This window comes from Dipodomys merriami, unplaced genomic scaffold (genome assembly GCF_024711535.1).
Source record: "Dipodomys merriami isolate MVZ:Mamm:240054 unplaced genomic scaffold, mDipMer1.0.p SCAF_7, whole genome shotgun sequence".
NCBI classification, from domain to species: Eukaryota; Metazoa; Chordata; class Mammalia; order Rodentia; family Heteromyidae; genus Dipodomys; species Dipodomys merriami.
This window is the reverse complement of record NW_027206290.1, coordinates 45,468,282-45,493,968: the sequence shown is the minus strand read 5'-3', so window position 1 is coordinate 45,493,968 and position 25,687 is coordinate 45,468,282. Positions and strand designations below refer to the sequence as shown.

The 25,687-nt window shown below is 47.9% G+C and overlaps 1 protein-coding gene across 5 annotated transcripts in view; it reads left to right on the top strand.

Annotated features, from left to right (window-relative positions):
* Positions 1-24,552, top strand: part of Osbpl10 (oxysterol binding protein like 10) — a 254,574-nt gene extending 230,022 nt beyond the window's left edge. For all 5 annotated transcript variants that reach the window (XM_070006482.1, XM_070006481.1, XM_070006483.1 and 2 more), the window contains 5 exons: positions 6,454-6,934; positions 17,277-17,463; positions 19,311-19,493; positions 21,276-21,429; positions 23,007-24,552. In XM_070006482.1, coding sequence (XP_069862583.1) covers positions 6,454-6,934; positions 17,277-17,463; positions 19,311-19,493; positions 21,276-21,429; positions 23,007-23,051 — 1,050 coding nt within the window. In that variant the 3' untranslated portion in view covers positions 23,052-24,552. The remainder of the gene's footprint in view (positions 1-6,453; positions 6,935-17,276; positions 17,464-19,310; positions 19,494-21,275; positions 21,430-23,006) is intronic.
* The last annotated feature ends 1,135 nt before the right edge of the window (positions 24,553-25,687 follow it).

Genomic DNA, 25,687 nt, shown 5'->3' with positions numbered 1-25,687 from the left:
TTATACTCGTGAAGATTTATAAAGGAGCAAACAGAACAAGAAGGAAAGAAAACAAAAACAGCAAAAAAGAAAAAAAAACAACCTCTTGTTTTCATTTCCTGGAGTTCATTTTGATGAATATTCTTAGTATGATCAGTTGCACATAGGCATTGAGCTTTTCTGTTTTTCTCCTAAAAGTATACTCCTTTGGTCTCACTGTGTGTTGTGGATCATACTTCTTTAAAAATACAACTCGGAGGTCGAGTCATGGGTGGCAGAAGACAGAGAATAAGAAAAATTGAAATTATGTTGAGGAACAAGAAAACATGGAGGGAATTAAATTTGGCAAGTTGACTACTTCAAAAGGCTTCATGCTGTAGCTCACTTGGTTTAAAAATCATCATTAAGACGTACATTTTGTATTTGTATATTATTTTATTAGGCTATGATTGCTTTGCAATTCTGCAGCCCTATTCTAGTCCTAAAAGAACAAATGCTGTATTATGATAAGCTCAGTTGGGTACCTGTAAGGAAAACTTTCCAATGTTTATCTTATCAGCTTGCTTCCTTTACTGGGCAGAAGCTATTATTCAGAAACAAGGGAAGCCAGGAACTGGTGGCTCACTTGTATAATTCTGGCTACTCAGGAGGTGGCGATTGGGAGAATCATACTGTGAGGCCGGCTCAGGTAGGTAAGTCCATGAGACTCTTATCTCATGGACCTAGCCATCAAAACCTGGAAGTATAGCTGTGGCTCAAATGGTAGAGTGCCAGCCTTGAGGGAAAAAGCTGAGGGCTAGTGCCCAAGCCCCGTTTCATGCCCCAAGAGTTTCCTACTTTAGGCTTCCTGTCATTGCTAGGGTCATGTACATGTACAGCTTCCTTCAGCGGAAATGGAGTTAAATGAACTTTTCTAAGTGGCTTTGGCCTGCGTTCCTCCCATTCTCAGCCTCGACTTCCCTTCTCCCAAGTCTCATTTTCCTTATATCATCAGATACTGCTACTTCTCCCGAGTTTTGCCTCTCAATAAAAGACACAGCAGTGACCTGGCCCTTAGCTTGTCCTGGTGGTCTGTGTCAGGACATTGTGTGGTGTGGCATCATTGTGTGGTATTCTCACTCAGCAAGAGCTCATATGCCCCCCTGTTTGGGAGGAGACAGGGTCCACGACCCCAAGTCTGAAGCCCCCCAAGGGACCTAAAGGGTCCAGCCTGGGCTTTGTCCAAGTAGAACCAGGTCCTGTCCTAGTTCTAGCTATTTTACCACTCATATCAGCCTTCATTCTTCATTTCCTCCTCTGTGGACACATCAGTCGTACCTGCTCACAGGCTTCTGAGGAGCTTGTACAAGATAATATTTATGAAGGCTGGGGTGCCGTAACACTAGCTAGTCAGGAGGCTGCAGTCTGAAGCAAGGCAAAAAGCTGGAAATGGTGCTGTGGCTCAAGTGGTAGAACACAAGCCTTGAAGGGACCAATACCCAGTCCCTGAGTTTAAACTCCAGCACATACAGAAGAAAAAACAAATCAGTGAACCCTTTCATGATACTCTGTGAATGGAGAGTTAGGTATGAAGAGGGTTAGTGCTTTGGAGAAGAACAGAAGGAAAGGGAGGCTTATTAGCCGGGTAAGAGCCCAATGAAGTAAAGACTGGTAGGCAGAGTTACTTACCATTTGCTGTGTGAGGCTGGGGTTTTGTGGACTTGCTTGGCTTCCTAAAGCAGGTGTGCTGGGTGTTGCCCATCTCTACTGCTCTGAAGGAGATGGCCTGAGAGTGGTTAGCTGGTTGTTGGGCAGTCGCCCCTGGTGCTGCTGTTCTTCACTCAACCTGGCATGCTCCCTGATGAGGGGTAGGGACTCGGGGCTGTCTTTTGCCTTCCCGGATGGGTGATGGCTCATTTCAGATATCTAAGAGTCCAAACTAAAGATTGGTTATTCACTCCTGAATTGATACAACTTTAAATGTAATTAATGGTCTACTGAGTCCCTAATGCAAGTCTTCTTTATTTATTTAAAAAAAAAACTTCCATCAAAGTAGTTCATTGTCTTAATTACATTAATGGGAGAAAAGCAGTCCTTACTGATGGTTCGATAAATCCACGGCCACGATTCCAGGCCATTTGGACGCCATCAGTCTGAACAGCTGGGCCATCACTCACCTCTGTCAGAGGCAGACAGCCCAATTAGCGCTCGGCACTTCTTGGCTCTGTCTCCAGAGTGTCCACTGCCCAAGAACCAAATGATTAAGTGCCTTATTTGCAATGCACCAGGCAAGAGAAGGAGGGTCCCAGGAGGGGTCAGATGGGAGAAGAAATAAGAGCAGAAATCTGTTTTCACGAAGAGGGCAACCTCTTGTTCGCAATGTTCAGGCGCTGGTTTTGCAGGCTGTCTGGCATTCTGCACAAATGGAGAGATGGGAGAATGGTCTTGCCACCACACCTATCCTGCATTCTGCTGGGCTCAGTGATGGTTGTGAACATTAATCTCTGAGCCTGCAGTTTCAGGATTGGTTCTTTGAAAATTAGTGCCTTTTCTGGGGCTTGAACTCAGGGTGCGGTGCTTAGGAACGGTCCCTTAGCTTTTTCACTTGAAGTTGGTGCTGTATAGCCACTGGTCCTCTTCTGCGTTTTTTTTTTTTTTTTTTTCTGGCCAATTAGAGGTAAGAGTCTTAAGATTTCCTTTCCCTGGGCTGGCTTTGTACCAACAATCCTCAGATCTCAGCCTCCTGAGTAGCTAGGATTATAGGAGCCACCAATGCCCAGCTACTCAGTGACCTTTTGTGATTCAGATGAGCTAGGACATGCAATGTGGCTATTTACGTGGGGACAGCCAGCAGAGAAAGTGAGGGTGTCATCTGAGATTGTGAGAGATGGGGCCATGTGGGACTTGATCTCTTAGGGAAATTTTAGTTCTGGCTGGGTGTGGAGAGGGCTTGGGAGGGGAACAGGGGAGGCAGGAGGGCTACTTAGGAAGCTACAGAAAGAGGACTCTGCTGTGGCTGTTTTTCTTCAACCGTGGTGGTCTCTGGTGCTTCTCCCATTTGTGAATGACAGGCTTTTTTGCCACGCAGGGGTGGGCAGCAGAAGGGCCTAGAAGATGAAACTCCAGTCACCATTGTAGCCGGTGCTACCTCCTTCCCTTGCTTCTTTTCTCTTTTGGTGAGGGGGGCAGTCGTGGAATTTTCAGCTAAGAACCTTTTGCTTGCTTGACAGGCACTTTTACCATTAAATCATGCCTCTGGTTCTCTTTTTTTTTTTTTTTTTTTGCTTACTTTTGAGACATAGGGTCTTCTTGCTTGGACATGTATCCAGGTATAACCAGCCTCTTGTAGTCTGCTGTAGCTAGAATAACAGGCAGGTACCACGTGACCACCCAGCTCATGATTGAGAAGAGGCCTTGAGAACTTTTCTGCCTGGGCTGGCCTCAAACCATGGTCCTCCCAATTTCAGTCTCTCAAGTAGCTAGGATTACAGACATGAGCCACTTGTGCCCAGCCTTTTCTAGCTTCCTAATCAGGAGCATCAAATGATGGCAAGACATCCTGGCTCTTAAGTCTAGTAAACCCACTGGGGTAAGGAATATATTCTCATTGGGCAGCAGAGTAGACAGTTCTGAGGACTGGGGGGGGGATTATACAGACGTTGGGGCCCCTGGGTGGCTTCCATCCACTTCCTTTTCTCTCCTACTCCCCAGTCTCTGGCCCCTCTTGGTGCTGCTTGTTTAATGATTAGCGTCTGAAAGGACATTTTTTTCTGATTTATTTTTAGTTCTTCAGCCTAAGTTTTAGTCAGGCTGATTGGGTTATGGGGAAATGTTATCCTTTCTAAAAGTAGGTAAGTAAAGAGTACACGTTGCAGCTGGTCCTGCCATTGTAATTGCAGTGCAGACTTGAGAGCACTTGCCCAGGGGTGAATGGAGCAGGGGGGGAGCCATGGCTGATGGGAAGACTTCCTCACCTGAAGGTGTTAGTTCCATCAAGGATGGCTGCCCTCTGGGTGACTCTGCCTGTTCCTCCCACGGCTGCCTCCTAGACCTGGGAGAAAGGAGGAGGAAATGGCATTTGCTTGGGGTGGTAGGAAGGAGACTGTGGCTGCTTTATTATTCTGATTGATTGGCCTCCTTGAGGGTCTGTCTAGTTGCTGAAGCCTATCACCTGTACTGCCCAGGGAGATGTCAGCCAGGGACCCTTGAGGGACTCCAGGTGAGGGACAGTTTGGGGACATATGGCTTGCTTGTTATTTATTTGGTCATGCAGTGGGAGAGGAACTGGGCCTTGGGTCCCAGGGAGCTGTTTGGAAGAGCAGTCCTCAGAAGGGTCAGTGACGGCCGTTGGACAGTGACCTGTCCCTGGGGACACACACAGGAAATGACAGGCGCCAGCCAGATTCTGCCCGCGTCTGATGCACGTTCTCTGCCTGCTCTGAGGGGATCTTTGGGCAGCTGGAATCAGTTTCATCAAGTTGTGCCTGAAAGAAAATTAAGAAATTGATTTGCACAGTTGTATTTCATTGGATGCTGCTATTTTCTGGCTTACTCTTAAGGCAAAGCAGAAAGATACTTAGGAAAACAAAGTGTAAATCACTATTGTTGTCATCTAGAGACAGGCTGACATTTTAAAGCTTTTAATGGATTTACTTGGATTGTGTTATAAGTTCATTTTTAAGTTTTGCTTATTGCTTTTGTTTTTGGCTTCACATAAATACTAAAGACTATTTAAATAAAAGATAGTATTAAAAGCTGGCTACCAGACTCCTAAACTTCACTTTTCTGGTGGTCTGGGCGTTGTCTGATTGCCTCTACATTTGTGTGTTTTGCGTATCTGCCTGCCTTTCTTCTTCTGACGTTTCTTCTTCCTTCCATTGTGTCTGTGTAACGTGCAAGGAAATCTTTTGAGAAGTGACACGAGCTGGGGCTGCGATCTGCCACCCTGTGTGCTGTCACCGTCAGCTCTTAGCTACGTTCTCCTTGATGCAGGAATCACATGAAGGAAGGACAGCATAATCAGGGTTTGACATTGGTCAATCTAGAGGTCGCTGAGGTGGAGCCAGCAGGTTCAAGTGGCCTGCCAGCTTCAAAATCCTCTAGGACCACACTGGGTGGAGCAGTGTTAGATGGCCCAGATTAAAAGGGAGCTGGGTTTTTCAGCTGACTGGGTGGCGTAGTAGTGCTCACTGCTGGGGTTTGGCTCCAGAGTGGGAACAGGGGGCTCGCTGTCCTTTCTTTTACAGTAACAGTGAGGTTCCCAGGTTCTGAATGGCCTTTATTTGCTTTAAATGGCATTAGCCGTTGAGTGGTAGGCGTTGGGGTAGAGGAACTCCGGGGTGACCACCTGGATTTCCTTTAAACTTGGAGGTAGGCTAACACCTGTGAGATCTGGAGGATATTGTATGCTAAGCTCTTTTATCTATTTAAGTAATCTATTCAACAGTATTTTTGTTTCAGTACTGGGACTTGAACTCAGGGCCTTTCACTCTTGCTTGGCTTTTTCTCTCAAGTCTTGCGCCCTGCCATTTGCGCTCCACTTCCAGCTTTTTGCTGGTTAACTGGAGGGTCTCAAGGAGTTGTCTACCTGGGCTGGCTTCCAGCTGTGATCCTCAAATCTCAGCCCCTTGAGTAGCTAGGATTACAGGTGTGAGCCACCAGCACCTGTCTTGTTAAGCACCTGTTCCTTCTTTCTGATGTCCCCTGGTTTGCTCTGGCCCTGAAAATGGGATTGTGATATTGCTCTTTTCCCATGGCAGTGCGGTGGCATCTGCCTGACACTGGGCCTACTTTTTGCACCACTCTTGCTGTTGGGGGAACATACACCATTCTTCTGTCCTCCACTAATACTCTTGGTGGCAGTGGGTCGTGGTCTGTCTGGTCTATTTTGCTGCAACACTATGTATACTGTCATGGTTTGGGGAACATGGAGAACACCCCCCACTGGCAGAGGAATGCAGAAACCTTCCCAGTCTCTCTCTGTGTTTCTCAGGAATGGTGAGGGAGGAAGGAGGGGTATGTGTTAGGATTGGCCATGTGGAGAGATGGGCCTCTTCTTTGACCCCAGTTTTCTCCACAGAGCTGGCTTCACATGGGCACCACTGCCACTTCTAATTCCTCTGAAATCATTTTTGCCTTGATTTGCCCCATTGTGGCATCAAAAGCAATGTTCTTTTTTAATTTTTTGGGTCCGGTCGTGGGGCCTGAACTCTGGGCCTGGGTGCTGTCCCTCAGCTCTTCAGCTCAAGGCTAGCGCTCTACTGCTTGAGCCACAGCGCCACTTCCGGGCTTTTTTCTTTTTGCTTATGGGGTGCTGAGGAATCGAACCCAGGGCCTCAAGCATTCAAGGCAAGCGCTCTACCACTGAGCCACCTTCCCAGGCCCCAAAAGCAATGTTCTTGTCCACGTGCACTGTGACTGGTTTGGTAGGGGCTGCAGCCTTTTCTTCCTGTATTCACGGGGACCCTTGTCTGCCTTTGCGTCCTCTGTGTCCAGGTGGTGCTCCCCACATTCATTCTGGAGAAGCGGTCTCTGCTGGAGATGTATGCTGACTTTATGGCACACCCTGACCTGCTGCTGGCTGTGGCTGCTGGCGCCACACCAGAAGAGAGGGCCATTGGCTTCGTCGAGTATTATCTCACAGCCTTCCATGAGGGCCGCAAGGGGGCCTTGGCCAAGAAGCCCTACAACCCTATCATTGGTGAGACGTTTCATTGCTCCTGGGAAGTTCCCAAGGACAAGGTCAAACCCAAGAGGACTGCTCCCCCCACCCCCACAGACTGCCAAGAACACCCAGTAGCCGATGACCCTTCCAAAAGCTACAAACTCAGGTTTGTAGCTGAACAAGTTTCCCATCACCCGCCCATCTCCTGCTTCTACTGTGAGTGCAAGGAGAAGAGACTATGCATCAACACTCACGTATGGACCAAAAGCAAGTTCATGGGCATGTCCGTGGGGGTCTCTATGATCGGGGAAGGTAAGCCAGATTGCGTTGTGTTTGACTTTTACACAGTATTGTGTACCCGATAGACAATTGCTAAGCAGATTGTTGACATTTTGTTTTCGACTTGGGGAGTGGGTGGGAAGGAAGAAAGGATTTTGGACCAGATTTGCTAACTTCCCAGTGGGTTCCAGGCGATGAGACACAGCCTTTGCCCAACCAGCTGCCTTGCCTACCTGGGTCATCGCCTCTGTGCATCACCTCTGCGCATGTGCATGCTCTGCCTTATGGGAACATTTGCCTTCCAGTCTTGCATGAATATGAGAGTTGGCTCCAGATGTGTGAAAAGGCATTTTTATTCATCCTCACCAGTGTTCTGGCTCTCACTGAGCATAATAGTGCTGCTGTCTATTCAAAAGCTGCTCATAAAAATTCCCAAGGCAAATCTTTTGACTCTTTTAGAAATTCTGAAGCAAGAACAGAGCATAATCACACCGCTGGTGGGTTGTTCGTCCTTACTTTAGCGAATAGCTGTGAATGAAGTTTATGAGTTGTCTGAAGAAGTTTATGATAATCCTTGTTAAATTGAGGTGTCTGCGTTTGGTGGCATTTTGACATTTTTGCGTCACAGATCCCTTGAGTCTCTTAAGACTGTGATGTTCTTCCTGGAAAAAAATGATCTTAACATAAAATTCAGCATTTTGCTACTGGAAATATATTGACACTAAAGGACTCTTTCACACCTTTAGTGAGTGCCTACTAGGTGCTGAATGTTGTGTAAGGAATTATGGATACTTGGGTAAGCAAAAGACAAAAGCCCCCACCAAACCCCTGTACCCCTATCTCCTGGGGAACTAAGGAATGTGCTATGCTTAGAAGATGCTAAATTCTGTAGAGAAAACATGGCAGGAGTCTGGGATGTCCTGCGAGAGGAGTGGGTGAGCTGTTAGGTGAGAGGGTGGCACTTGATTGGAGACCAAAGGAGGCAATGAGGGACCTGGCCCCAAAGGCCATGGGGGAAAAGAATGAGAGTAAAAGACAGAAAGAACACAGCAAAGACCTAGAGGCAGGCTGGTCCCTGCCTCTAGGAGAATGATCAGGCAGAGGAGTGGCCAGACAGAACCAGGACTAGGTAGTTACAAGTAATGCCTGGGTTTCATAGGTCAAGCGCAACTGCTTGTCCCAGGAAGATAGGGCAGAGGAAGGAGATTTAAGTAATACTGTGGGAAGAGGCAAGATGGCTTTTCAGTTCCCCCTCCCATGTAGACATTTGCTCTAGGTTTAAGAAGGGCTGAGGGCAAGGGGGGAGAGGCATGGATAATTATTTAATCATCATGCTCACAGGTGTGTTCCAGGGCCCCAGGTGGTCATCGTCTCAGGATTGGTCAAGCAGGCAGGATCTTCTTACTTAAGAATCATTGCTATGTGGAGTGGGAGGGTAGGTGGGTGCTGGGGACAGAATGGCATCACTTCTGGTCTTAGTATGTTTCTCCATCCATCTTGTCCTTCCTGGATTCCAAGATGGCTGCAAAGTAACTGCACAAGAGAATGGCTCCCAGCCAAAAGACACAGATACAAAATGGAGGCCAGGATGTCAAACTTGCAGTTACCCTAAAGAGACTTGCAAGCCCAAGTTGAGGAGCCAGTGGCTTTTTTGTTGTTTTCTCAAAAGCAGCTTCCAAAGTTCCTGTTAGAAGATGACCTGTGTCATGTAGGACCTTGTGGCCCATGGCTGGGGATGTGACTCCTACCTACACCAAGCGAGCGGCAAAGCCACACTTGATTGGCTTCATTGGTTTTAGGCAAGTGTGAACGCAGAATGGCCTCACTGGGAGTGTGGGTGCTGGTACAACGTTGCTTGCCTTGTGGCAGCCAAGAAGCAGAGAGAAGAGAAGGAGGCAGGATTCCCAATATCCTCTTCCAGGCCACCCTCCCAATAGTCTGATTTCCTTCCTCTAGTTTTCACCACTTCCAGCAATGCCACACACAGGATGGAGATTAAGCCTTTAAACAGTGAGCCTTTGGGGGGATATTTAAGATCAAATCCAAAATACACAGATGTGTTCCAAGGTAGAGAGCCAAAACAGTTGGACTGTGGATCCCATGTGTGTGAGAGTGAGGATGGGTGAGGTTTCTGACATGGAAGGATGGCGTAGCTCATATCTGAGGTTGGGAAAATGGGGGTTGGGACTGGTGAGCTGGTGTGGAGGGAGAGTTGAGGATGTCCCGCTGGCTGTGCTTTGGGTTAGACAGGTAGGTGAAGGGCATGGTAGGCAGCTGTGTCTGCAGGCCATGTTTTCAGAAAAAGGCTTCAGCTGGGGTGGAAATGGGGCCTTTAATTAAGTCTCACCACTAAAGAGCTTGCTGTGTGAGTTCCTAGTCCCTGCAGCCCTCCAGCATGAAGAGACCCAAAGAAGTAGGACACTCAGCCATGGAAAAGCAGAAACAGTTCCCCAAAGTATATTTGGAACTTTACTCTTTGACTTATGCAAGAGAGATCAGAACTTGAGAAGGTTTAGGGAGCCGGACCCAAGGCCACAGGCTCAGGAGAGTGATAGCAAGAGAGGGGGAGGGGACTTCAGTTTACCATCAGGACTTCCGAGGCCCGTTCTCATGGAGGTATGAGATGGGCATTGTCTTGTGGGCCTGTGCTCTGATTCCAGTCCTGTTTTCCACTCCTGAACTCAGCCTTCTGCCCAAGCAAGGGGCAAAGGATGGCACTGTTGGGGGCAAAGTCACGAAGCAGGCAGGTCTCCACTAATGCATCCTAACGCAGGCTATGAGCACGAGATGAGAGCTTAAGATAACTCAGGACCTCTGTGGGAAGGATTACGTTTGTAACAAAGTGGGAGCATCATTAATCTTGATTTGACTTATCTGGAACTTGGTGTTTTCATTGGTGGCCGAAGGCTTGCCTCATACTGTGAGGCTTGCCCTGGTGAGCTCTTTCTGATTGCTATTCAGGAGACTGTTAGCATTCTGTTTGATTTTATTACTTGGCTGGGCACTAGGGGCTGATGCCCGTATTCCTAGTTACTCAGGAGACTGAGATCTGAGGATCGTAGTTCAAAGCTAGCAAAAAATGTCCCCGAGACACTTATCTCTAATTACCTATCCCTTCCCCCCCACCCCCAAAAAAAGCCAGAAATGGAGCTGTGACTTTAGTAGAGCACTGCTCTTGAGCAAAAAAAGCTCAGGGACAGCACCTAGGACCTGAGTTCAAAAACTACATTTTATTACTTGTTCCAGATTCCCCACATGCTACCTTCTTGGAAGAGGGAAGATGGTTGTTTCTAGAGAAGTTGGCAAGGACAGTTTCCACCTTGAATCCCACCTGCTTCCAGCAGGGTCGCCTCCTTCCCTGTAACAGATTTCTTGGTTCTGCATCCACTCATCTGAGAAGTAGTTGTATCTCCTTGATGTGGGTAAGGCCTTGCCGCACATAATCCCTGCTTGCCCAGTGAGCTCAGGGGACGACACAGCATAGATGATCTCCAGCACTAACACACCAGGCAGCAAAGGCCTGTTGTGCAGGGTGGTAGAATGGTGTTGATTGGATTTGTTGTGTGTGTGGGGGGGGGGGTGAGGGATGCTAGTACTGGAGCCTGAATTTAGGGCCTGGCACTCCTGGTCCTTAGCTTTTTCTAGCCCAAAGCTGGCACCTCCATTTCCAGCCTTTTATTGGTAAATTGGAGATAAAAGTCTTAAGGACTTTTCTGCCCGGATTGGCTTCAAATCACAAACCTCAAATATCAGCCTTCAGATTAGCTAGGATTTGATTTTTTTTTTTTTTATCATGGGGCTTGAACTCAGGACCTAGGCACTGTCTCTGAGCTCTTTGTACAAGGTTAGCACTCTATTACTTTGGGCCACAGCTCTACTTCTGGTTTTCTGGGCGTTAATTGGAGATAAGAGTCTTATGAACTTTCCTGCCCTGACTGGCTTTGAATTGTGGTCCCCAGATCTCAGTCTGCTGAGCAGCTAGGATTGCAGCTGTGAGCCACCAGCATCTGGCTAGGATTTGATTTTAAGTTGGTGAATAGTAAGCTAAGGGGTAGTGATTAGTAAGCTAAGGGGGCAGAGCTGGAAGGCCGAAGAAGGGGGTGCTCCAGGCAAAAGAGAACAGCAGGTACAAGGGCCATGAAGCTGGACTGTGGGGCTGTGGTGCTACACAATCCCTAGGGGGCTGCTGTGGCAGTGGCAAAGGGACGGGCAGAGGAGGGGAGGTTGCAGGTTATGAAATCTAGGCTGTAGTCCTGGAAAGATGTGGATTTGTTTTACTCAAAGTGAGAGTAGAGCCCCTGGAAGGTAGACATGATTGAGTAGCACCAAGGGCTGCTGTGTGAGGAACAGACAGAAGGTGGGAGTGGGGAGTGCACAGCAGTCATAGACACACGTAGCGAGGCACCAGTGGCTCACACCTTAATCCTAGCTACTCAGGAGGCTGAGATCTGAGGATCATGGTTAGAAGCCAGCCTGGGCAAATCTGGGAGACTCTTATCTGTATCCAGTTTAATCAGCAAACAGCCAGGTGTGGAAGTATGGTTTAAGTGGTAGAGCACCAGTGGAATGAAAAAGCCAAGCAGGCGATGCCCTGAGTTCAAGCCCCAATACACACACACACACACACACACACACACACACACACACACACACACACACACACACACACACACACACACACACACACACACACACACACACACACACACACACACACACACGACAGTTGAACACAGCTTAAACTTGATACATCAGAAATGCTTGGTAGAAGTATTTCTTGATCACATGCATTTTCTGGAATATAGAAATGTCTCCACAGATCTTTCTGGAAGTTCCCTACTCAGCAGAAATGCTTGTTGCTACTAATCGAGCATGGAAAAGACAATGAGATTTTGAAATGGAACATGAAATAGCTATCTTCCAGGCTCTGAAAGACCACCCTAAACAGGGACTCATGCTGCTATTAGATGGACATCTGGGATCTTTCCATAAAGGCAGATTTGTAAATCCATTTCCTTCACTCCTTCACTCCCTCCATTTCTTCCTTGCTTCCTTCCTGGGGCTTGAACTCAGGGCCAAAGTCCTGTCTCTGAGTCTAGCACCGTACCACTTGAGCCACATCAGTTGTGGCTTTTTGGTAATTAAGTGGCCAAAGCAGCTCCCCTTCCCCACAGTGGAGAAAAGGGGGTGTGTAGTCTCTCTCCCAGCAAAGGAGGAAGTATATAGCTGTCCCCAGTGCTTCAACTTAAGTCCCTGTTTCTCACCAGCAGGGCACCTGGTGCTTCTGGACCTGCACTTGTGAAGGTGCTGAGTTTCCTGCTCTTCCATTGTCCCCTGAAGCCACCCGAGAGGCTTGTCAAGACCCAGAGCCTGAGCCAGGCACTGGTGGCTCATACCTACTAAGAAGGTTGAGATCTGAGGATTGTGGTTCAAAGCCAGCCTGGGAAGGAAAGTCTGTGAGAGTCTATCTACAGTTAACCACCAGAAAACCAGAAGTGATGCTGTGGCTCAAAGTGGTAGAGTGCTAACCTTGAATGAAAGAACTCAGGGCCAAGGCCCAGACCTTGAGTTTAAGCCCTACCATTGACAAAAACAAAAAACCCAGAGCCTGGGCTTCCACTGAAAGGTTAAAGTTTGAGGCAGTGACCACTTGTTGCTTGTTTCTGTCTAGCAAAGCAACATGTGTTGGCAATCCAAACACCTGGTTGATTGTGTGCCTTTATAAGCCCTGCAAATCCTTAGCTCGGGGCTCTCCTCCTAGGCTCCGCTGTGTCGAAGTATAGGACGAGGCCCAAGCTGCAGCCCGTCTAAATAAAACCTTAAAACAGCTGTAAAGTCTGACTCTAGGTGGTCTTCTTGGTGGGGGTCCTGCGACCTTGGCATAACACCACCAGACCTACAGTCCAGGGGCCGGGCCTTCAGTCCACTGCATACCCCGAGCTTACACTCATAATTCTGCTCAAGGGTTGAGGAGCCTTACGACACATACCCTGTCTTCAAGCCCCCAGGTGTGGCTGGTCCTGAAGTAGAAGTGACTAGCTGCAGAGCATCTTAGCTGTGAAGAAATCTGAAAGAAGAATCTGGAGAGACTGAGGAAGGCCTCACACAGGGTTTCTGGTGTTCATGGACCTGGGCAGGGTAGAGCTCTTGGGCCACAGCCTGTCAGTAGTTGCATCTCTTTCCTGTTGATCAGGTGGTCTCTGGAGCCTCTTGGGATGCAAGCAAGATTCAAGGAGACTCCCCAGACTTCAAAACTAGGCTCCGGTTCCTGTAGAGCTCTTTAGGGGTGCAGAGGGAGGTACTGTTCTACCTTTAGATTCTCTGTAGAGTCCACAAGTTGGATTTAAAGTAACATTTTTCAAATAAGCGTCACTTAGTACCAAGGGGGCCTCGTGTTAACATGTCTGTGTAGATCTGTACTTTGATCGGCACCTTCTCTGTCATTCTCTGCCTTTCAGACCAGTCTCACTCAACAGGCTTAATTTTTTTCCATTTTTATACAAATACATAAAAGTATTTCGACTCAGAATCAGATGCTGTCCCTTAGCTTTTTCACTCAAAGCTGGGCTCTACCACTTGAGCCACAGCTCTACTTCAGGCTTTTTGGTGGATAATTAGAGATAAGTTTTACACATTTTGCCTCCCTGGCTGGCTTTAAACCTGATCCTCAGATTTGAGCCTCCTGATGAATAGTTAAGATGATAGGGGGACTGCACCAGATCCTGGTGTGAATTTGTGTCTTACGCCACAGTCTTGGGGAGGATTTTATCAAGCAGCATTTGAAGGGCTTCATTAGGTTTTGAATTACCAGGTTGCAGCCCTGAGACTCCATGCTTCCCCGCTGTGACATGGAAAGCCCTGACAGGAGTCAAGGGAGCACTGTAGCTTAGTGCTGGAACCAGGGCCGTTTCCCTCCCCTCCGCTGCCGTCTTGCTGGAACATAATACCAGCCAGTGCCCACCCACCGTGCAGCCTGTGAGTTGCTCCTGTGGGTAAGGCTTCAGTCCCAGTGACAGAAATGACACATGTGTAGCAGCTTAAGGGTACAAGGCCTACACACTCTTCCAGGTACCTTCCAGGGGCCCATGCTTCCTTATCAGGAGATTTTGGTTTCTCTTGAGATCAGGCACAGTTATTAAGGACAGAACATTTTTGTTTGTGTCAGTACTGGGGCCTGAATTCAGGGTCTGGGGACTATCTCGTAGCTTTTTTGTTTAAGGCTGATGATGCTCTACCACTTGAGCCATAGCTCTACTTCTGGCTTTTTGGTGGTTAATAGGACTTTCTTCCCTGGGTTGACTTTGAGCCACAAGCCTTAGGATCTCAGCCTTCTGAGTCGCTAGGATGAGGTGTGAGTCAACAGCACCTAGCTGAGGACAGATTATTTTAAAATACAACCCTGAAAAAAAGTATAGTTACAGGTGATTTAGTGAATGAACACACATTTAGGAGTTTTCAGAAAGTGCTAAAGAAATGTGCCTTTGCCATGCCTTCAAAACAATTTAGCTCTGGGATTCACTGATATCTGAGGACAGGAGGGACGTTTCTCCTTGGTTTGGAGGAGATTTGTGTGTGTGTGTGTGTGTGTGTGTGTGTGTGTGTGTGTGTGTGTGTGTCCAGGAGTGGAGGGAGTGTTCTAATACAAAGCATTACATTAAAAAATGCCACCTGGTGCTGGTGGCTCATGCCTGTAATCCTAGTTACTCAGGAGGCTGAGATCTGAGGATCACAGTTCAAAGCCAGCCCAGCTAGGAAAGTCAGTGAGACTCTTATCTCCAATTAACCACCAGAAAACTGGCTCTTGCCTTGAGCTGAAGAGCTGAGGGAAAGCATCCAGGCCCTGAGTTCAAACCCTCTGACCGACAAAAAAAGAAAAAAGAAAGAAAAAAAGAAAAAGAAAAAAAAAAACCAAGACATTCTTGGCCAGGCATGGTGGTGCTACCTGAAATCCCAGCATTTGAGAGGCTAAAACAGGAAGATTATGAGTTCAAGGCAACATAGACTTTGTCTTAAAAAGAGAAAGGGAAAAAGAAAAGGGAAAGGGAAGAGGGGAAAAGGATGGGAAGGGAAAAGAAGAAAAGAAAATCTCAACTGGGTGGTAGTGACTTTCACCTGTAATCCTAGCTACTCTGGAGATTGAGATCCAAGGATCACAATTGGAAGCCAGCCAAAATAATCAGCAAAAAGCCACATTAGAGGCATGGCTCAAGTAGTAGAGAGCCCGACATGAGGAAGAAAGCCGAGCAAGAGTATGAAGCCCTGAATTCCAGCCCTAGTACCAACACAAAAGAAAAGAAAGACTAGCTCAGCTGTATGATCCGGCCTTCCAAAGTTTTCATTTGTGACGAGTTAACCTTCTTGCTTCCCTCCATCTCACTACATAGCCCCAGCAGCGTCTGCTTCCCAGCACAGCTCATGATGTCTCTCTTTAGGTTTTCCTTCCAGTTCTTGAATATTGATCTCATGTCTGCTATTTTTTTTGCCTGCATTGAGCTGCCCTCTCAAAACAACTCAATTTGAGAAAGCCAGGCCTGAAGTGAGCATTGATATAAAAGCTCTTATCGGCCTCGTAGCTCTTTCTGCAAGGATCCTGTACCAATGCTATGGGCATGCAAACACACTGTGCAGCATTCCTCACAAACACGCTGCACAGCACTGAGTCTTGCATGGCACCCAGCTTCTGTGAGGGGTAGAGTAGTAGGATCAAAGTTGGAATGAGAGCATGAGATACCTCGGCTTCCCAGGATTCAATCAGGGGAGCTGGCACAGGGGATCATGGGAAGCCAAAGGTACCCCTGTATTTGGTGTAGTAGTATCACTGGCAAGTGAGTAGAGCTATTTATCTGAGTTGTTTGCATCTGGTGAGACAAGAGATGGAGTGAAGCTGGGAGCCAGTGGCTCATGCCTGTAATTTCAGTTACTCACGGGGCTGAGATCTGAGGGTTGTGGTTCAAAGCCAGCCTGGGAAGGAAAGTATGTGAGAGTCTTATCTCCAACTAACCACCTGAAAACTGGAAGTAGTGCTGTGGCTCAGTGGTACAGCAGTAGTCTTGAGAGTAAAAGCTCAAGGACAGCGCCCAGACCCTGAGTTCAAACCCCATGACCAACCAAAAAAAAAGGGGGGGGGGAGGAAGTAAAAGTTAGCAGTTTATTGGGAAAGAAGTATGGTAGAGAAAAGCAATTATCCATCTTTAGTGTACATTCAAGAGTATTCATGTTCCCAGGGGAGTCTCAGGACTAGGGTCTCCCCTCAGGATCTTGGTTCTAGGTCCTCCTGTATCTCAGAGGAGAAGGTAGTAGTGAATGAAAGATGGAATAGGAAAGTGTTCTCAGCAGGAGACGCTGGAATTGGCTGGAATGCCACAGCTCTGAGGGCATCACTGCCACCTGCTTTTATTGGGAGAAATCTGGACAGGCTGGTGGGTCTTGGTGGGTTGTTGGATGGAGTTTGGGTGGACCTTCATTTGGTGAGAACTCTGATAGATGGCGTGGTTGACCGAAGAGATGTGCATCTGGGCATACTGAGGTTTGTGTGGATGGCTGTGTATAGATTCCTCGTAGAGATTGAGTCATCTCAGGTGAAGCTCTTCACATTGTGGGGCTCACAGATCATTGTAGGCTTTATAGTCTTTGTCCCCAGAGCAAGTGTATTGAGTGAGAGCTCTGCCAGATTAACTTCCTCAATGATACTTGGCACCAGTTTACTCTGTGTATGTGCGTGCATGCATGCACGCGCGTGTGTGTGTGTGTACGTGTGTGTGTACGTGTGTCTGTGTGTCTGCGCACACACATGCTGGCAGTGAGACTTTAACTTAGGGCCTGGTCACTGGTCGCTATCCCTAAACTTTTTTGTCTAAAGCTCTACTTCTAGCTTTTTGGTGATTAGAGATAAGAGAAACTGGGATCCCCAGATGTCGTCATCTGAGTCGGTAGGATTACAGGCTTGAGCCACTAGCATCTTTTATCTGCAGCATTTGGTGGTCTCTCTAACTGCCATTTGGCAGTTTGGGGTACCTGAAAGCCAGGGGAAGGTCTGTTGCTGGATGTGTTCTGGATCAGTGGCCCTGGCCACCAGGGACCCTTTGATGCCTGCCTGCCTGCCTGCCTCAGTGGAATTGTATGTTCATGTTACATGTATTATATTTCTGACCGGGGCGGGGCTGGGGGGGCGGGGAGTTGATGCTGCTAAGGCACCTGCAAGTCAGGAATCCATGTTTGTCTGATGATTCATCGATGCCTGTTCACCATGTGCCCTCAGCTCCCTGGCCAGTGCCTGGCACCTGGTGGATGTGGCAGCATGCATTTGTCCCAGGAGCTTCTTGGGTCTTACATGTCCTCTCATCCATCAGCCTGACTCTCCCTCTCTTCCCTGGAGGTGTGCTGAGTCTTCTGGAATATGGAGAAGAGTATGTTTTCACCCTGCCCAGTGCCTACGCCCGATCCATCCTCACCATCCCATGGGTGGAGCTTGGAGGGAAGGTCAGCATCAGCTGTGCCAAGACGGGCTACTCTGCCACGGTGACTTTCCACACAAAGCCCTTCTACGGGGGGAAGGTCCACAGGTAAGAGGCAGGTGCGGTGGGGGGAGGAGGCGGTTTTGTCCAATTACGATGCCTTCACATTCCCCTTGAATTCCAGCCAGGTGCTGGTGCCTCACACTTGTATTCCTATCTACTTGAGAGCCTGAGAGCTGAGGATTGTGGTTCAAAGCCAGGGTAGGAAAGTCCATGAGGCTCTTATTTCTAATTCATCACCAGAAAACCAGAAGTAGAGCTGTGGCTCCAAGGGGTAGAGTGCTAGCCTTGAGCAGAAAAGCTCAGGAACAGTGCCCAGGGCCTGAGTTCAAGTCCCATGAGAGACAAAAACAAAAGATTGAGTTCTGGCAGAGGAGTAAGTTGTAAAATAAGACAAAGTGGCAGGTCTTGTTCAGAAATTCTAGACACCTCTTTCCCAAGTCATAGGGCAGGATTCTGGGGGGGAAATCTCTGGCCATGCATTTGAAAATACACCCCAGATAATAAAAAGCACTTTGTCTTGTTACACTCACCCCCCCCCTTCTTCAAGTCACAGCCTCTTCTTACCCTGCTGTGCTTTTTGCTGAAGAGTTAGCATCTCCAGAGTCCCTGAGCGCTGGGTCACACCTCGGTGCCGCTGACAAGCTGCTTCTCTGCTTAGGAGCTGGGGAAACAGGTCTTCTGCAGGAGGAGAAGTTTCGGTGGGAGGAGCCTGAGTGCATTCTTATGGCCCCCTTCCAGTTCTGCCCTTTTTCATGTGGGCGTTGGCAGGAGGCACACATGGCTGCTTTGGGGCCAGGCTGCAGATGGTGCAGACCGGCTCCCACGAGCTGGTCATGTCCAGGGCCACCATGTTGGTGGATGACATACCATGGAAATTGGCAGAGGTGTGCAAATGTGGGTTTCCTTGTGAGAGCCTGCTGTTTGTTGTTATCTGCACACCGCCCACCGTGCGGCCTCACCCCTGCCCCTGGCAGCTCCTGTATCCAATTGGCACCCCTGGGCTGTTGGGAGCAGCTTTCTGCCCAGGTGGGCTGTTGCTCATACCAGAAGCAGAGACCGGGGAACGCTCGGGCAAAGGCTCTTTATTTTAATTTTTTACATACATTTGGTTTTTTTTTTTTATTTAAGTAGTTGTACAAAGGAGTTGCCATTTCACAAAGCCATCTATGAATACAATGTCTTGATTAATGTCACCCTTTCAACCTTCTCACCCATCCATCCCTCCTCTCCCATCCATCCCTTCCTCATCCTCCTTACTTTTGTAGGATATACATTGGAATCTTGAGTGCACTTTCTTCTCCTCCTCCTCCTCCTCCTCCTCCTCTTTATTTGTCCTCCCCATTCCCTTTGTGCTGATACTGGGGTTTGACCTCAGGACCTGGAGCTCTTACTTAGCTATTTTTGCTTAAGGCTGGGGCTCTACCATTTGAACCACACCTCCACTTCCAGCTTTTGGGTGATGAATTAGAAATGAGAGTGTCACAGATTTTCCTGCTGGCTTTGAGCTATGATCCTCAGATCTCAACCTCCTGAGTAGCTAGGATTACAGGTATGAGCCTCCAGCACCCAACTTACCTTATACTCTTTTGGTGGCTAAATATAGTAGTTTTGAAGTTATATACTGAGCTGCTTGATTGATTTTCCACCCAGTGATGTGTATTCATTCCCTGTTTATCTCTGAAAGCTAAGATAAACGCTGCTGCATTGCTGTGTTTCAACTAATCTGTACACTATTCAGATTGAACCACTTTTCCCATCTTTTTCCTGGGTCAGTGATACGAGCTCCTATTTTAAGACCTAGTGTTTGGATCGCTCCTTCCCAAGCCCCCAGAAACCCCTCTAACCCTGAGGGCCCTGTTTTGAATCTTTCCCCTTGGCTTGTGTTTCTTCAGGGTCACGGCAGAGGTGAAGCACTGCCCCACCAACACCATTGTCTGTAAGGCCCACGGGGAATGGAATGGCACCTTGGAGTTCACCTACAGCAATGGGGAGACCAAAGTCATCGACACAACAGCCCTTCCTGTGTACCCAAAGAAGATAAGGCCCCTACAGAAACAGGGACCCATGGAGTCCAGGTGGGAACTGGTCCGTGTGGCTCCACGGCTCAGCTTTCCTAGTGGCTGACCAAGGGGCATATAGGGGATACAAGTGGATCAGGGCCCATGTTCTGACCCTGGTAGTGCCTCCGTTTCTCCTGTCTGGGTCTTGGGTGTGGACAGTGTAGCTCTACAGTGGGTCACTTCTGTAGTTATCATGAACACGGGGCCTTGCCCTTGCCAGGCAGATCTCTAGCCTGCATCATACTCCCTCCTGCTGCTGCTGCTTGAGCCATGCTTCTACCACCTGAGCCACACACCCTAAGTCAACTTTTTTTTAGCTTCCACATATATGAGCACATAGTGTTGGTGTTTCTGGGTTTGGTTTTTTTTCTGTTTGTTTCTTCTTGATGGCTGAAGATTATTCCCTTGTGTATACAGATCACATTTTCTTTATACTCATCTGTTGCTGTAGGCTTTCCTCTTAAATTAGGCAGTAGTGCAGTAGAAACAGCAAAAGGCTGTGTGGGAGTCAGACCTGGCTGATCTACCTTTTTTTTTTTCTTTTTTGGGGTGTGTATGATACTGTGGTTTAAACTCAAAACCTCATATTTGTTAGGCAAGGTGCTCTATCACTTGAGCCATGCCGCCAGCCCTGTCAGATCTGGCTTCCCGTTTGCAAAGCTCTTGTTGCTGTAATATGTGGGCCAGAGGGTCACACTCCCTGCTATCTGTTATCCGTGAGGCTGGGGGGAATGGGAGCTGGAGCGTGACCTTGGTGTTGACCTTCCTTGGAGGGTATTGCTCACTGTCCCAAGCAGCCACCCTGTCCTTCTTCAGCTTCGTGAGGTCACAGTCACGGCTTCCTGCTGTACCATGCCAGCCTAGACAAGAGTTATGGGCCTGGGTCTCATGACAGAGCCTGGAGAGCCGGCAGGGAGTTGCACCACTGGCCGTCCTGAGGCTGTGACCTCACAGCTGCTGTTGCAGTGGTTGGAAACACCGCATGGCTGCTTCTCTGTCCTTACCCCTTGGTCAGTGTTTCCTAGAACCGTGGCCGGCACCTAAGATGGCTGGAGGAGGATGCTGCTTGGGAGAGGCCACCTCTGCCAAGTGTGGGCGTGGGTGGAGGTGATAGCTTCTGTGTCCTAAACCCACTTGTGCATGTGCACACACATATGCAGATAGACACACAAAGCAGGCATTCACATGAATACAGACAAGCGCTCACAGATACACAGACACACACAGGAACATACACAGGTACACATGCAGAGATATACACAGACACACCAACACATAGAGACACACAGATACACAGGCATATATACACAGATACATAGACACACACAGATATGCAGGCACATACAGATACAGACACAGATTCCAACACATACAGAGACACATAGACAAGCAAAGATGTGCACACAGGCCTGTGAGCACGTGCACACACAGGTGCATAGTCCAACCATCTTTGTCTTTCAGTGCTGGGATCCCTGGTGGGAAAGCTGGCATTGTTCTAATCTACCAGCTGGACTTTGGGCAAGTCAGTTCAGCTTGCTCCTGGGACTCATTTCTGTAAAGTGCAGACAACAATGGAGCATGGAGAAGTTAGGTGTGGGGTTAGAGGAGCGGATTGGGAAGATGCTTACAAGCAGGTGGTACATGCCCCGTGGCCACGGTGACCAGCAGCCTCCACCCTAGCACTGGGCTCTGAGGAAGGCTGCTGTGGGGCCTTGTGCCCATGCCCCGCCCTGCTCTGGCAGCAGTGTCTCCACTGGTGGCTCTGCTGATGCTTTCCCCTCCTTCCTGTATCCCCAGGAACCTCTGGCAGGAGGTGACCCGAAACCTACGATTAGGGGACATTGAGGCTGCCACCGAGCAGAAGCGGCGCCTGGAGGAGAAGCAGCGCGTAGAGGAGCGGAAGCGGGAGAGCCTGCGGGTGCCCTGGCAGCCCAGATACTTCACCCAGGAGGTACCGCTGCCCCCCGTGTGCTGGGCTCACCCGCCAGCCTGGCCCCAGGGGGACCTAGGGCTGCCCTGGCGAGTCATGCCGTTGGATGGATGGGGAAAGACAGGGCAGGGAGGTGTCCTGGTTTGGAGTGGAGGCAGTGTTGCTCTAGTACCAGCTTTGGCTCAAGCTTTTGGACAGCCTTTCTGTAACAACGTTCATGATGTATGAACTCTCCACACGCAACCTGCCAGCCTCTTAGGGAGGGAAGGAGGGGATTGCAGACCTGAGGACCTCTCCAGCCGGGTAAAGAGGAACAAATCTGAGCAGAGCATGGCATAAAGGCGAGACCCCCACAGCCCATCTCCAGGCCAGGGGAGCTGAAAGCATCTGAGGATGGCCTGCCTGGTGGAGTTTTGCCTCCTTTGGGGCCCCATGGGTGGCCATATTTGGGTTGGTTTCTGCGGCCCTTTTATGTTTGGGAAGTCACTGGAAGGCATTTCAAGGACAGAGTAGAAAGTTAAGAAACACAGGAGCCTCTTCTGAAAGAGCCTGGTGGGAAGCCGGGGACAGGAGAGCCTGGGGGTGGGGAGAGGGGAGCACTTCCTGCCAGGCCAGAGATCCTTCATACAGAGCCAGGAATCTGGATTTTTTTTTCCCCCTGAGCAATGTGATATGCATGATGAATGAATACCAATAGCCAATCAGAATGTTTCTGTGGGTCGTTAGCTCAGGTCTGCTAATCTAGACAAAGCTAGCAGCCCGCTGTCCTACTGAGTGAGGAACTGAGGCATCATAGTGGATCTTTTCAGCTCTGGCCCCTGGTTCAGACAGGACAGCTGCTTAGGGAAAGCCTGCCTTTCACCTCACCGTGTGGGGATTTGAGGGAGCCTTGCCCAGGTGAGGTCAGTCTTTGAGAATCCTCCCTCTCCAGCACAGCTGTTTTCCTCAGCCTCTATGGAGAGTTGTTTATTAAAGAACAAAAGGCCACTGCGTTCTACCTCTGGGGTTTCAGAAAAACCTGTAAGAAGTGTTGCGGGCGGGCAGGAAGAATGCTGGTTACCCCTAGAACTGGAGCACTGCTCTAGCACCAGGTCTATAGGCCATTTTGAGTCCAGTCTTTTAGTCAACTGACACTCCATGATGACACTTCATGATCACGTATTGATCTGCTTGTGATCACTCTCTGCTGGAATCTTGCTGAACGCACCCCTCTCAGGCTGTGGGCTAGCAGGGCATCGGTAGCTCCTACATAGGAGACATACCTTTGCCTTTTCTTCTACTCGTCCATTCAGCCACCGCTTCCTCTCTTGTCCCACTGTCTCCAGGGGCTGTTTTGCCAAGCAGTTCTTCCTGATGTAAATCACCGAGCCTCCTTTTATTATTTTCTCCTGAAAGAGTAGAAGATCTCTGGGCTCTGAAGGCAGTCAGAGCTGAGAAAGGCCAGCGAGCCTACCAGCGTGACTTGGCTGTGGGATATCTGCGGGAACAAGGCAGGCCGATTGCATGTCCTGGGCTTACACTGTAGTCTCTGCCTAGTAGAGGTAGATCTTCCCTGTTCCTTCTGCAAGATCTCCAGTTAATACTTTGTCTTTTTTCAGGGTGATGGCTGGGTCTACTTCAACCCTCTCTGGAAGGCACACTGATGAAGTGGCAGTGCACGGCTTTCCTACACAACCCTGTTTTTGTAGAAATTAAAGTGGTACAGTCCTGCGGTTCTGTTGGCATTCACTGTGACCTCTTGTTAGCGTTGGGAGAAATGGTAACAGCAAAATTGTATACTGTGAAAAACACACCTGCAGACTCTGCTGGAGGATTAACTGTACACGAGAGCCATTGGGATGTGTCCACAGTGTTCACACACAACACAGTGGACACATCTGTGTTGTTACACACATGAATACTGCACTCACCAAGATTTAATGGGTAGCCCGTGAGCTCCTTTTTTTTTTTTTATCAATGAAGGTTGAAATTTTTTCTATTTTTCACTTTGCCAAACAAAAAACACTAAAAAAAAAACCCATTTTGCACTTACAAAGATGTTCTCACTTAGTCAATTCCTGTCACAATGACGGTTGAGCGAGCAGTGAGCATGGCCCAATTTATTTCCCTCTAGACAAAATGGCTCATTCCTGGTAAAGGCTGGTGGCTGTCATCTCTTTTAACTGTTTTGATTTTTAGCACCCACCTGCCTCTGATGTTAGTCCATACCCAGGAAAGAGAAGAGGCTCTTGGTTGTGGATGGGATGGAGAGGAAGCAGTTTAAGATGGCTGTGGGAGCCTCCCAATTAGAGCACCCCTGGAGAAACCAGTGAGGCCCACTGGGGCGTTTTCTTCCCATCCTTTGATAGTCATGCTCACGCAGCATGGGTCATACATTCTTTTATTTTTTTGTTGGTCATGGGGCTTGAACTCTGGGCCTGGGCGCTGTCCACTCAGCTCTTTAGCTCAAGGCGAGCCACAGCACCACTACTGGTTTTCTGGTGGTTTATTGGAGATAAGAGTCTCAAGGACGTTCCTGCCTGGGCTGGCTTTGAACCGTGATCCTCAGATCTCAGCCTCCTGAATAGGTAGGATTACAGGTATGAGCCACTGGTGCCCAGCATGGTCATACAATCTTTAGAAGCTGCTTCCTTTACTGCAGAAAACAAATCATATGGAGACTTCACTACTTTTATTATGAAAAAACAAAAAGGGCTTTAGAAGTTAAATACACGCATGCATACACAAACATGCACAAACCACCACCTCATCCTTGTGTCTTGTTTGGGAAAAGGAAATTACTAATTGTGGATTTCAGTTTTTTCTTAAATGTACCTCTCTGGTTTGATTCAAACTCTGTAAGAAAGCCACTGTGATTAAAACCCTCATAAATCCTGTGTGAGTGTACATCCCTTGGCTTCAGTCCTCAGCCATTACAAATGAGGTCAGACATGACCCAAACAAAAAGGAAAAAAAAATGGCTTTTGCTCCATGCTTATTTTTTACTGTGCCACTCCAGTGATACTTAAAAAATTCAGTCGCATGAATGCTTCTCTGTAGTTACACTAATTTTGTGCCTTTTGTCTGCTTTCTTAAGACCAATTGTTCACTCTTTGTAGATATTAGACAAATATATTTCGATTAAATATTATACCCTTCTGTGTATCTGTGTTACTTATTTTCAGCGATTCAGAAGTTCTGATGGGTCATTGTTGAAGGAGCTGTCCCATCTATATCAAACTGTTCCATCTACATCAAACTTTTTTTTAACACAATTTGAAAACCTGTATGACAAAACTTTTTGACAAGTTCATTATAAGTTCAGTTTTTTGTGTGAGGACTTATTTCAGGAAGTTACAGTATAAGCTCCTTCAGGACTAGTGTTAAAACATCTCCATGAATAGTGTTTGAAAGCATTTCCTTTCTCTGGATGGATGCTACTTGGAGGGGGTGGGGGAGAGGACCCTTCAACAAGACTGAGAGTAATCAGGATGGTGCTTTTAGATTTTCCCATCTTGCTAGAAAACATCAGCCATCTGGGAAATATAACAGGGAGAAGCCTTGCTTTTTAAGCATGGTGGCTATATTTTGCTTTCTTGAAATTGTAAAATATTGAATACTAGATTTGTAGAAAACATATTCAGCTCAGAAGATTAACTGCATAGCCATGTATCCACTGCTGAAATAATAGAACCTAAGTTTACGGTGCCCTAAAAGACACCATCCCACACACTTGTCTCTTTCTCTATGCCTGATGCAGTTAACTGGCCCATTATCATCTGCTTGCATTCTACTTGTATACACTGTGCATTTATAAGCAGAATCCTTGGTTTTGGTTGTATGGGCACGTTGTACAAATAGAATCATACAGACAGTTTGCTTATTTAAGCCAATATGTTTTCCATGTCATGAGTTGTTTTAATCATGTTCTTTTTGTTGAAGAATAATTCTGTATTCCCTCTTAGGATTTTGACTGTGGTGGGTACCTCGTGTCAGCTCATACTTACTGCGCTAACCATATGTTCAAGGTTCCTCCATGTTGTTGCACATTTCATTTTCCTTCCTTTCTTAAAAGGCTCATTTACTGACCCATAGGGGTAAACAAATGTTTGCTCAAGTCCCTTCTTCTACATCTTTCAGTTGTACACCCAGAGGTAGAATTTGCTGAGTCGTGAAACTTCTGCAAGTTTTGAAGAACTACCGTCATTTCTCATGGCAGCTGGCTGCATCATTTTGCAATCCTATCAGAAAAGCAGAGTCCAATTTCTCCACATACTCAATACTTACTTTTGAAATTTTA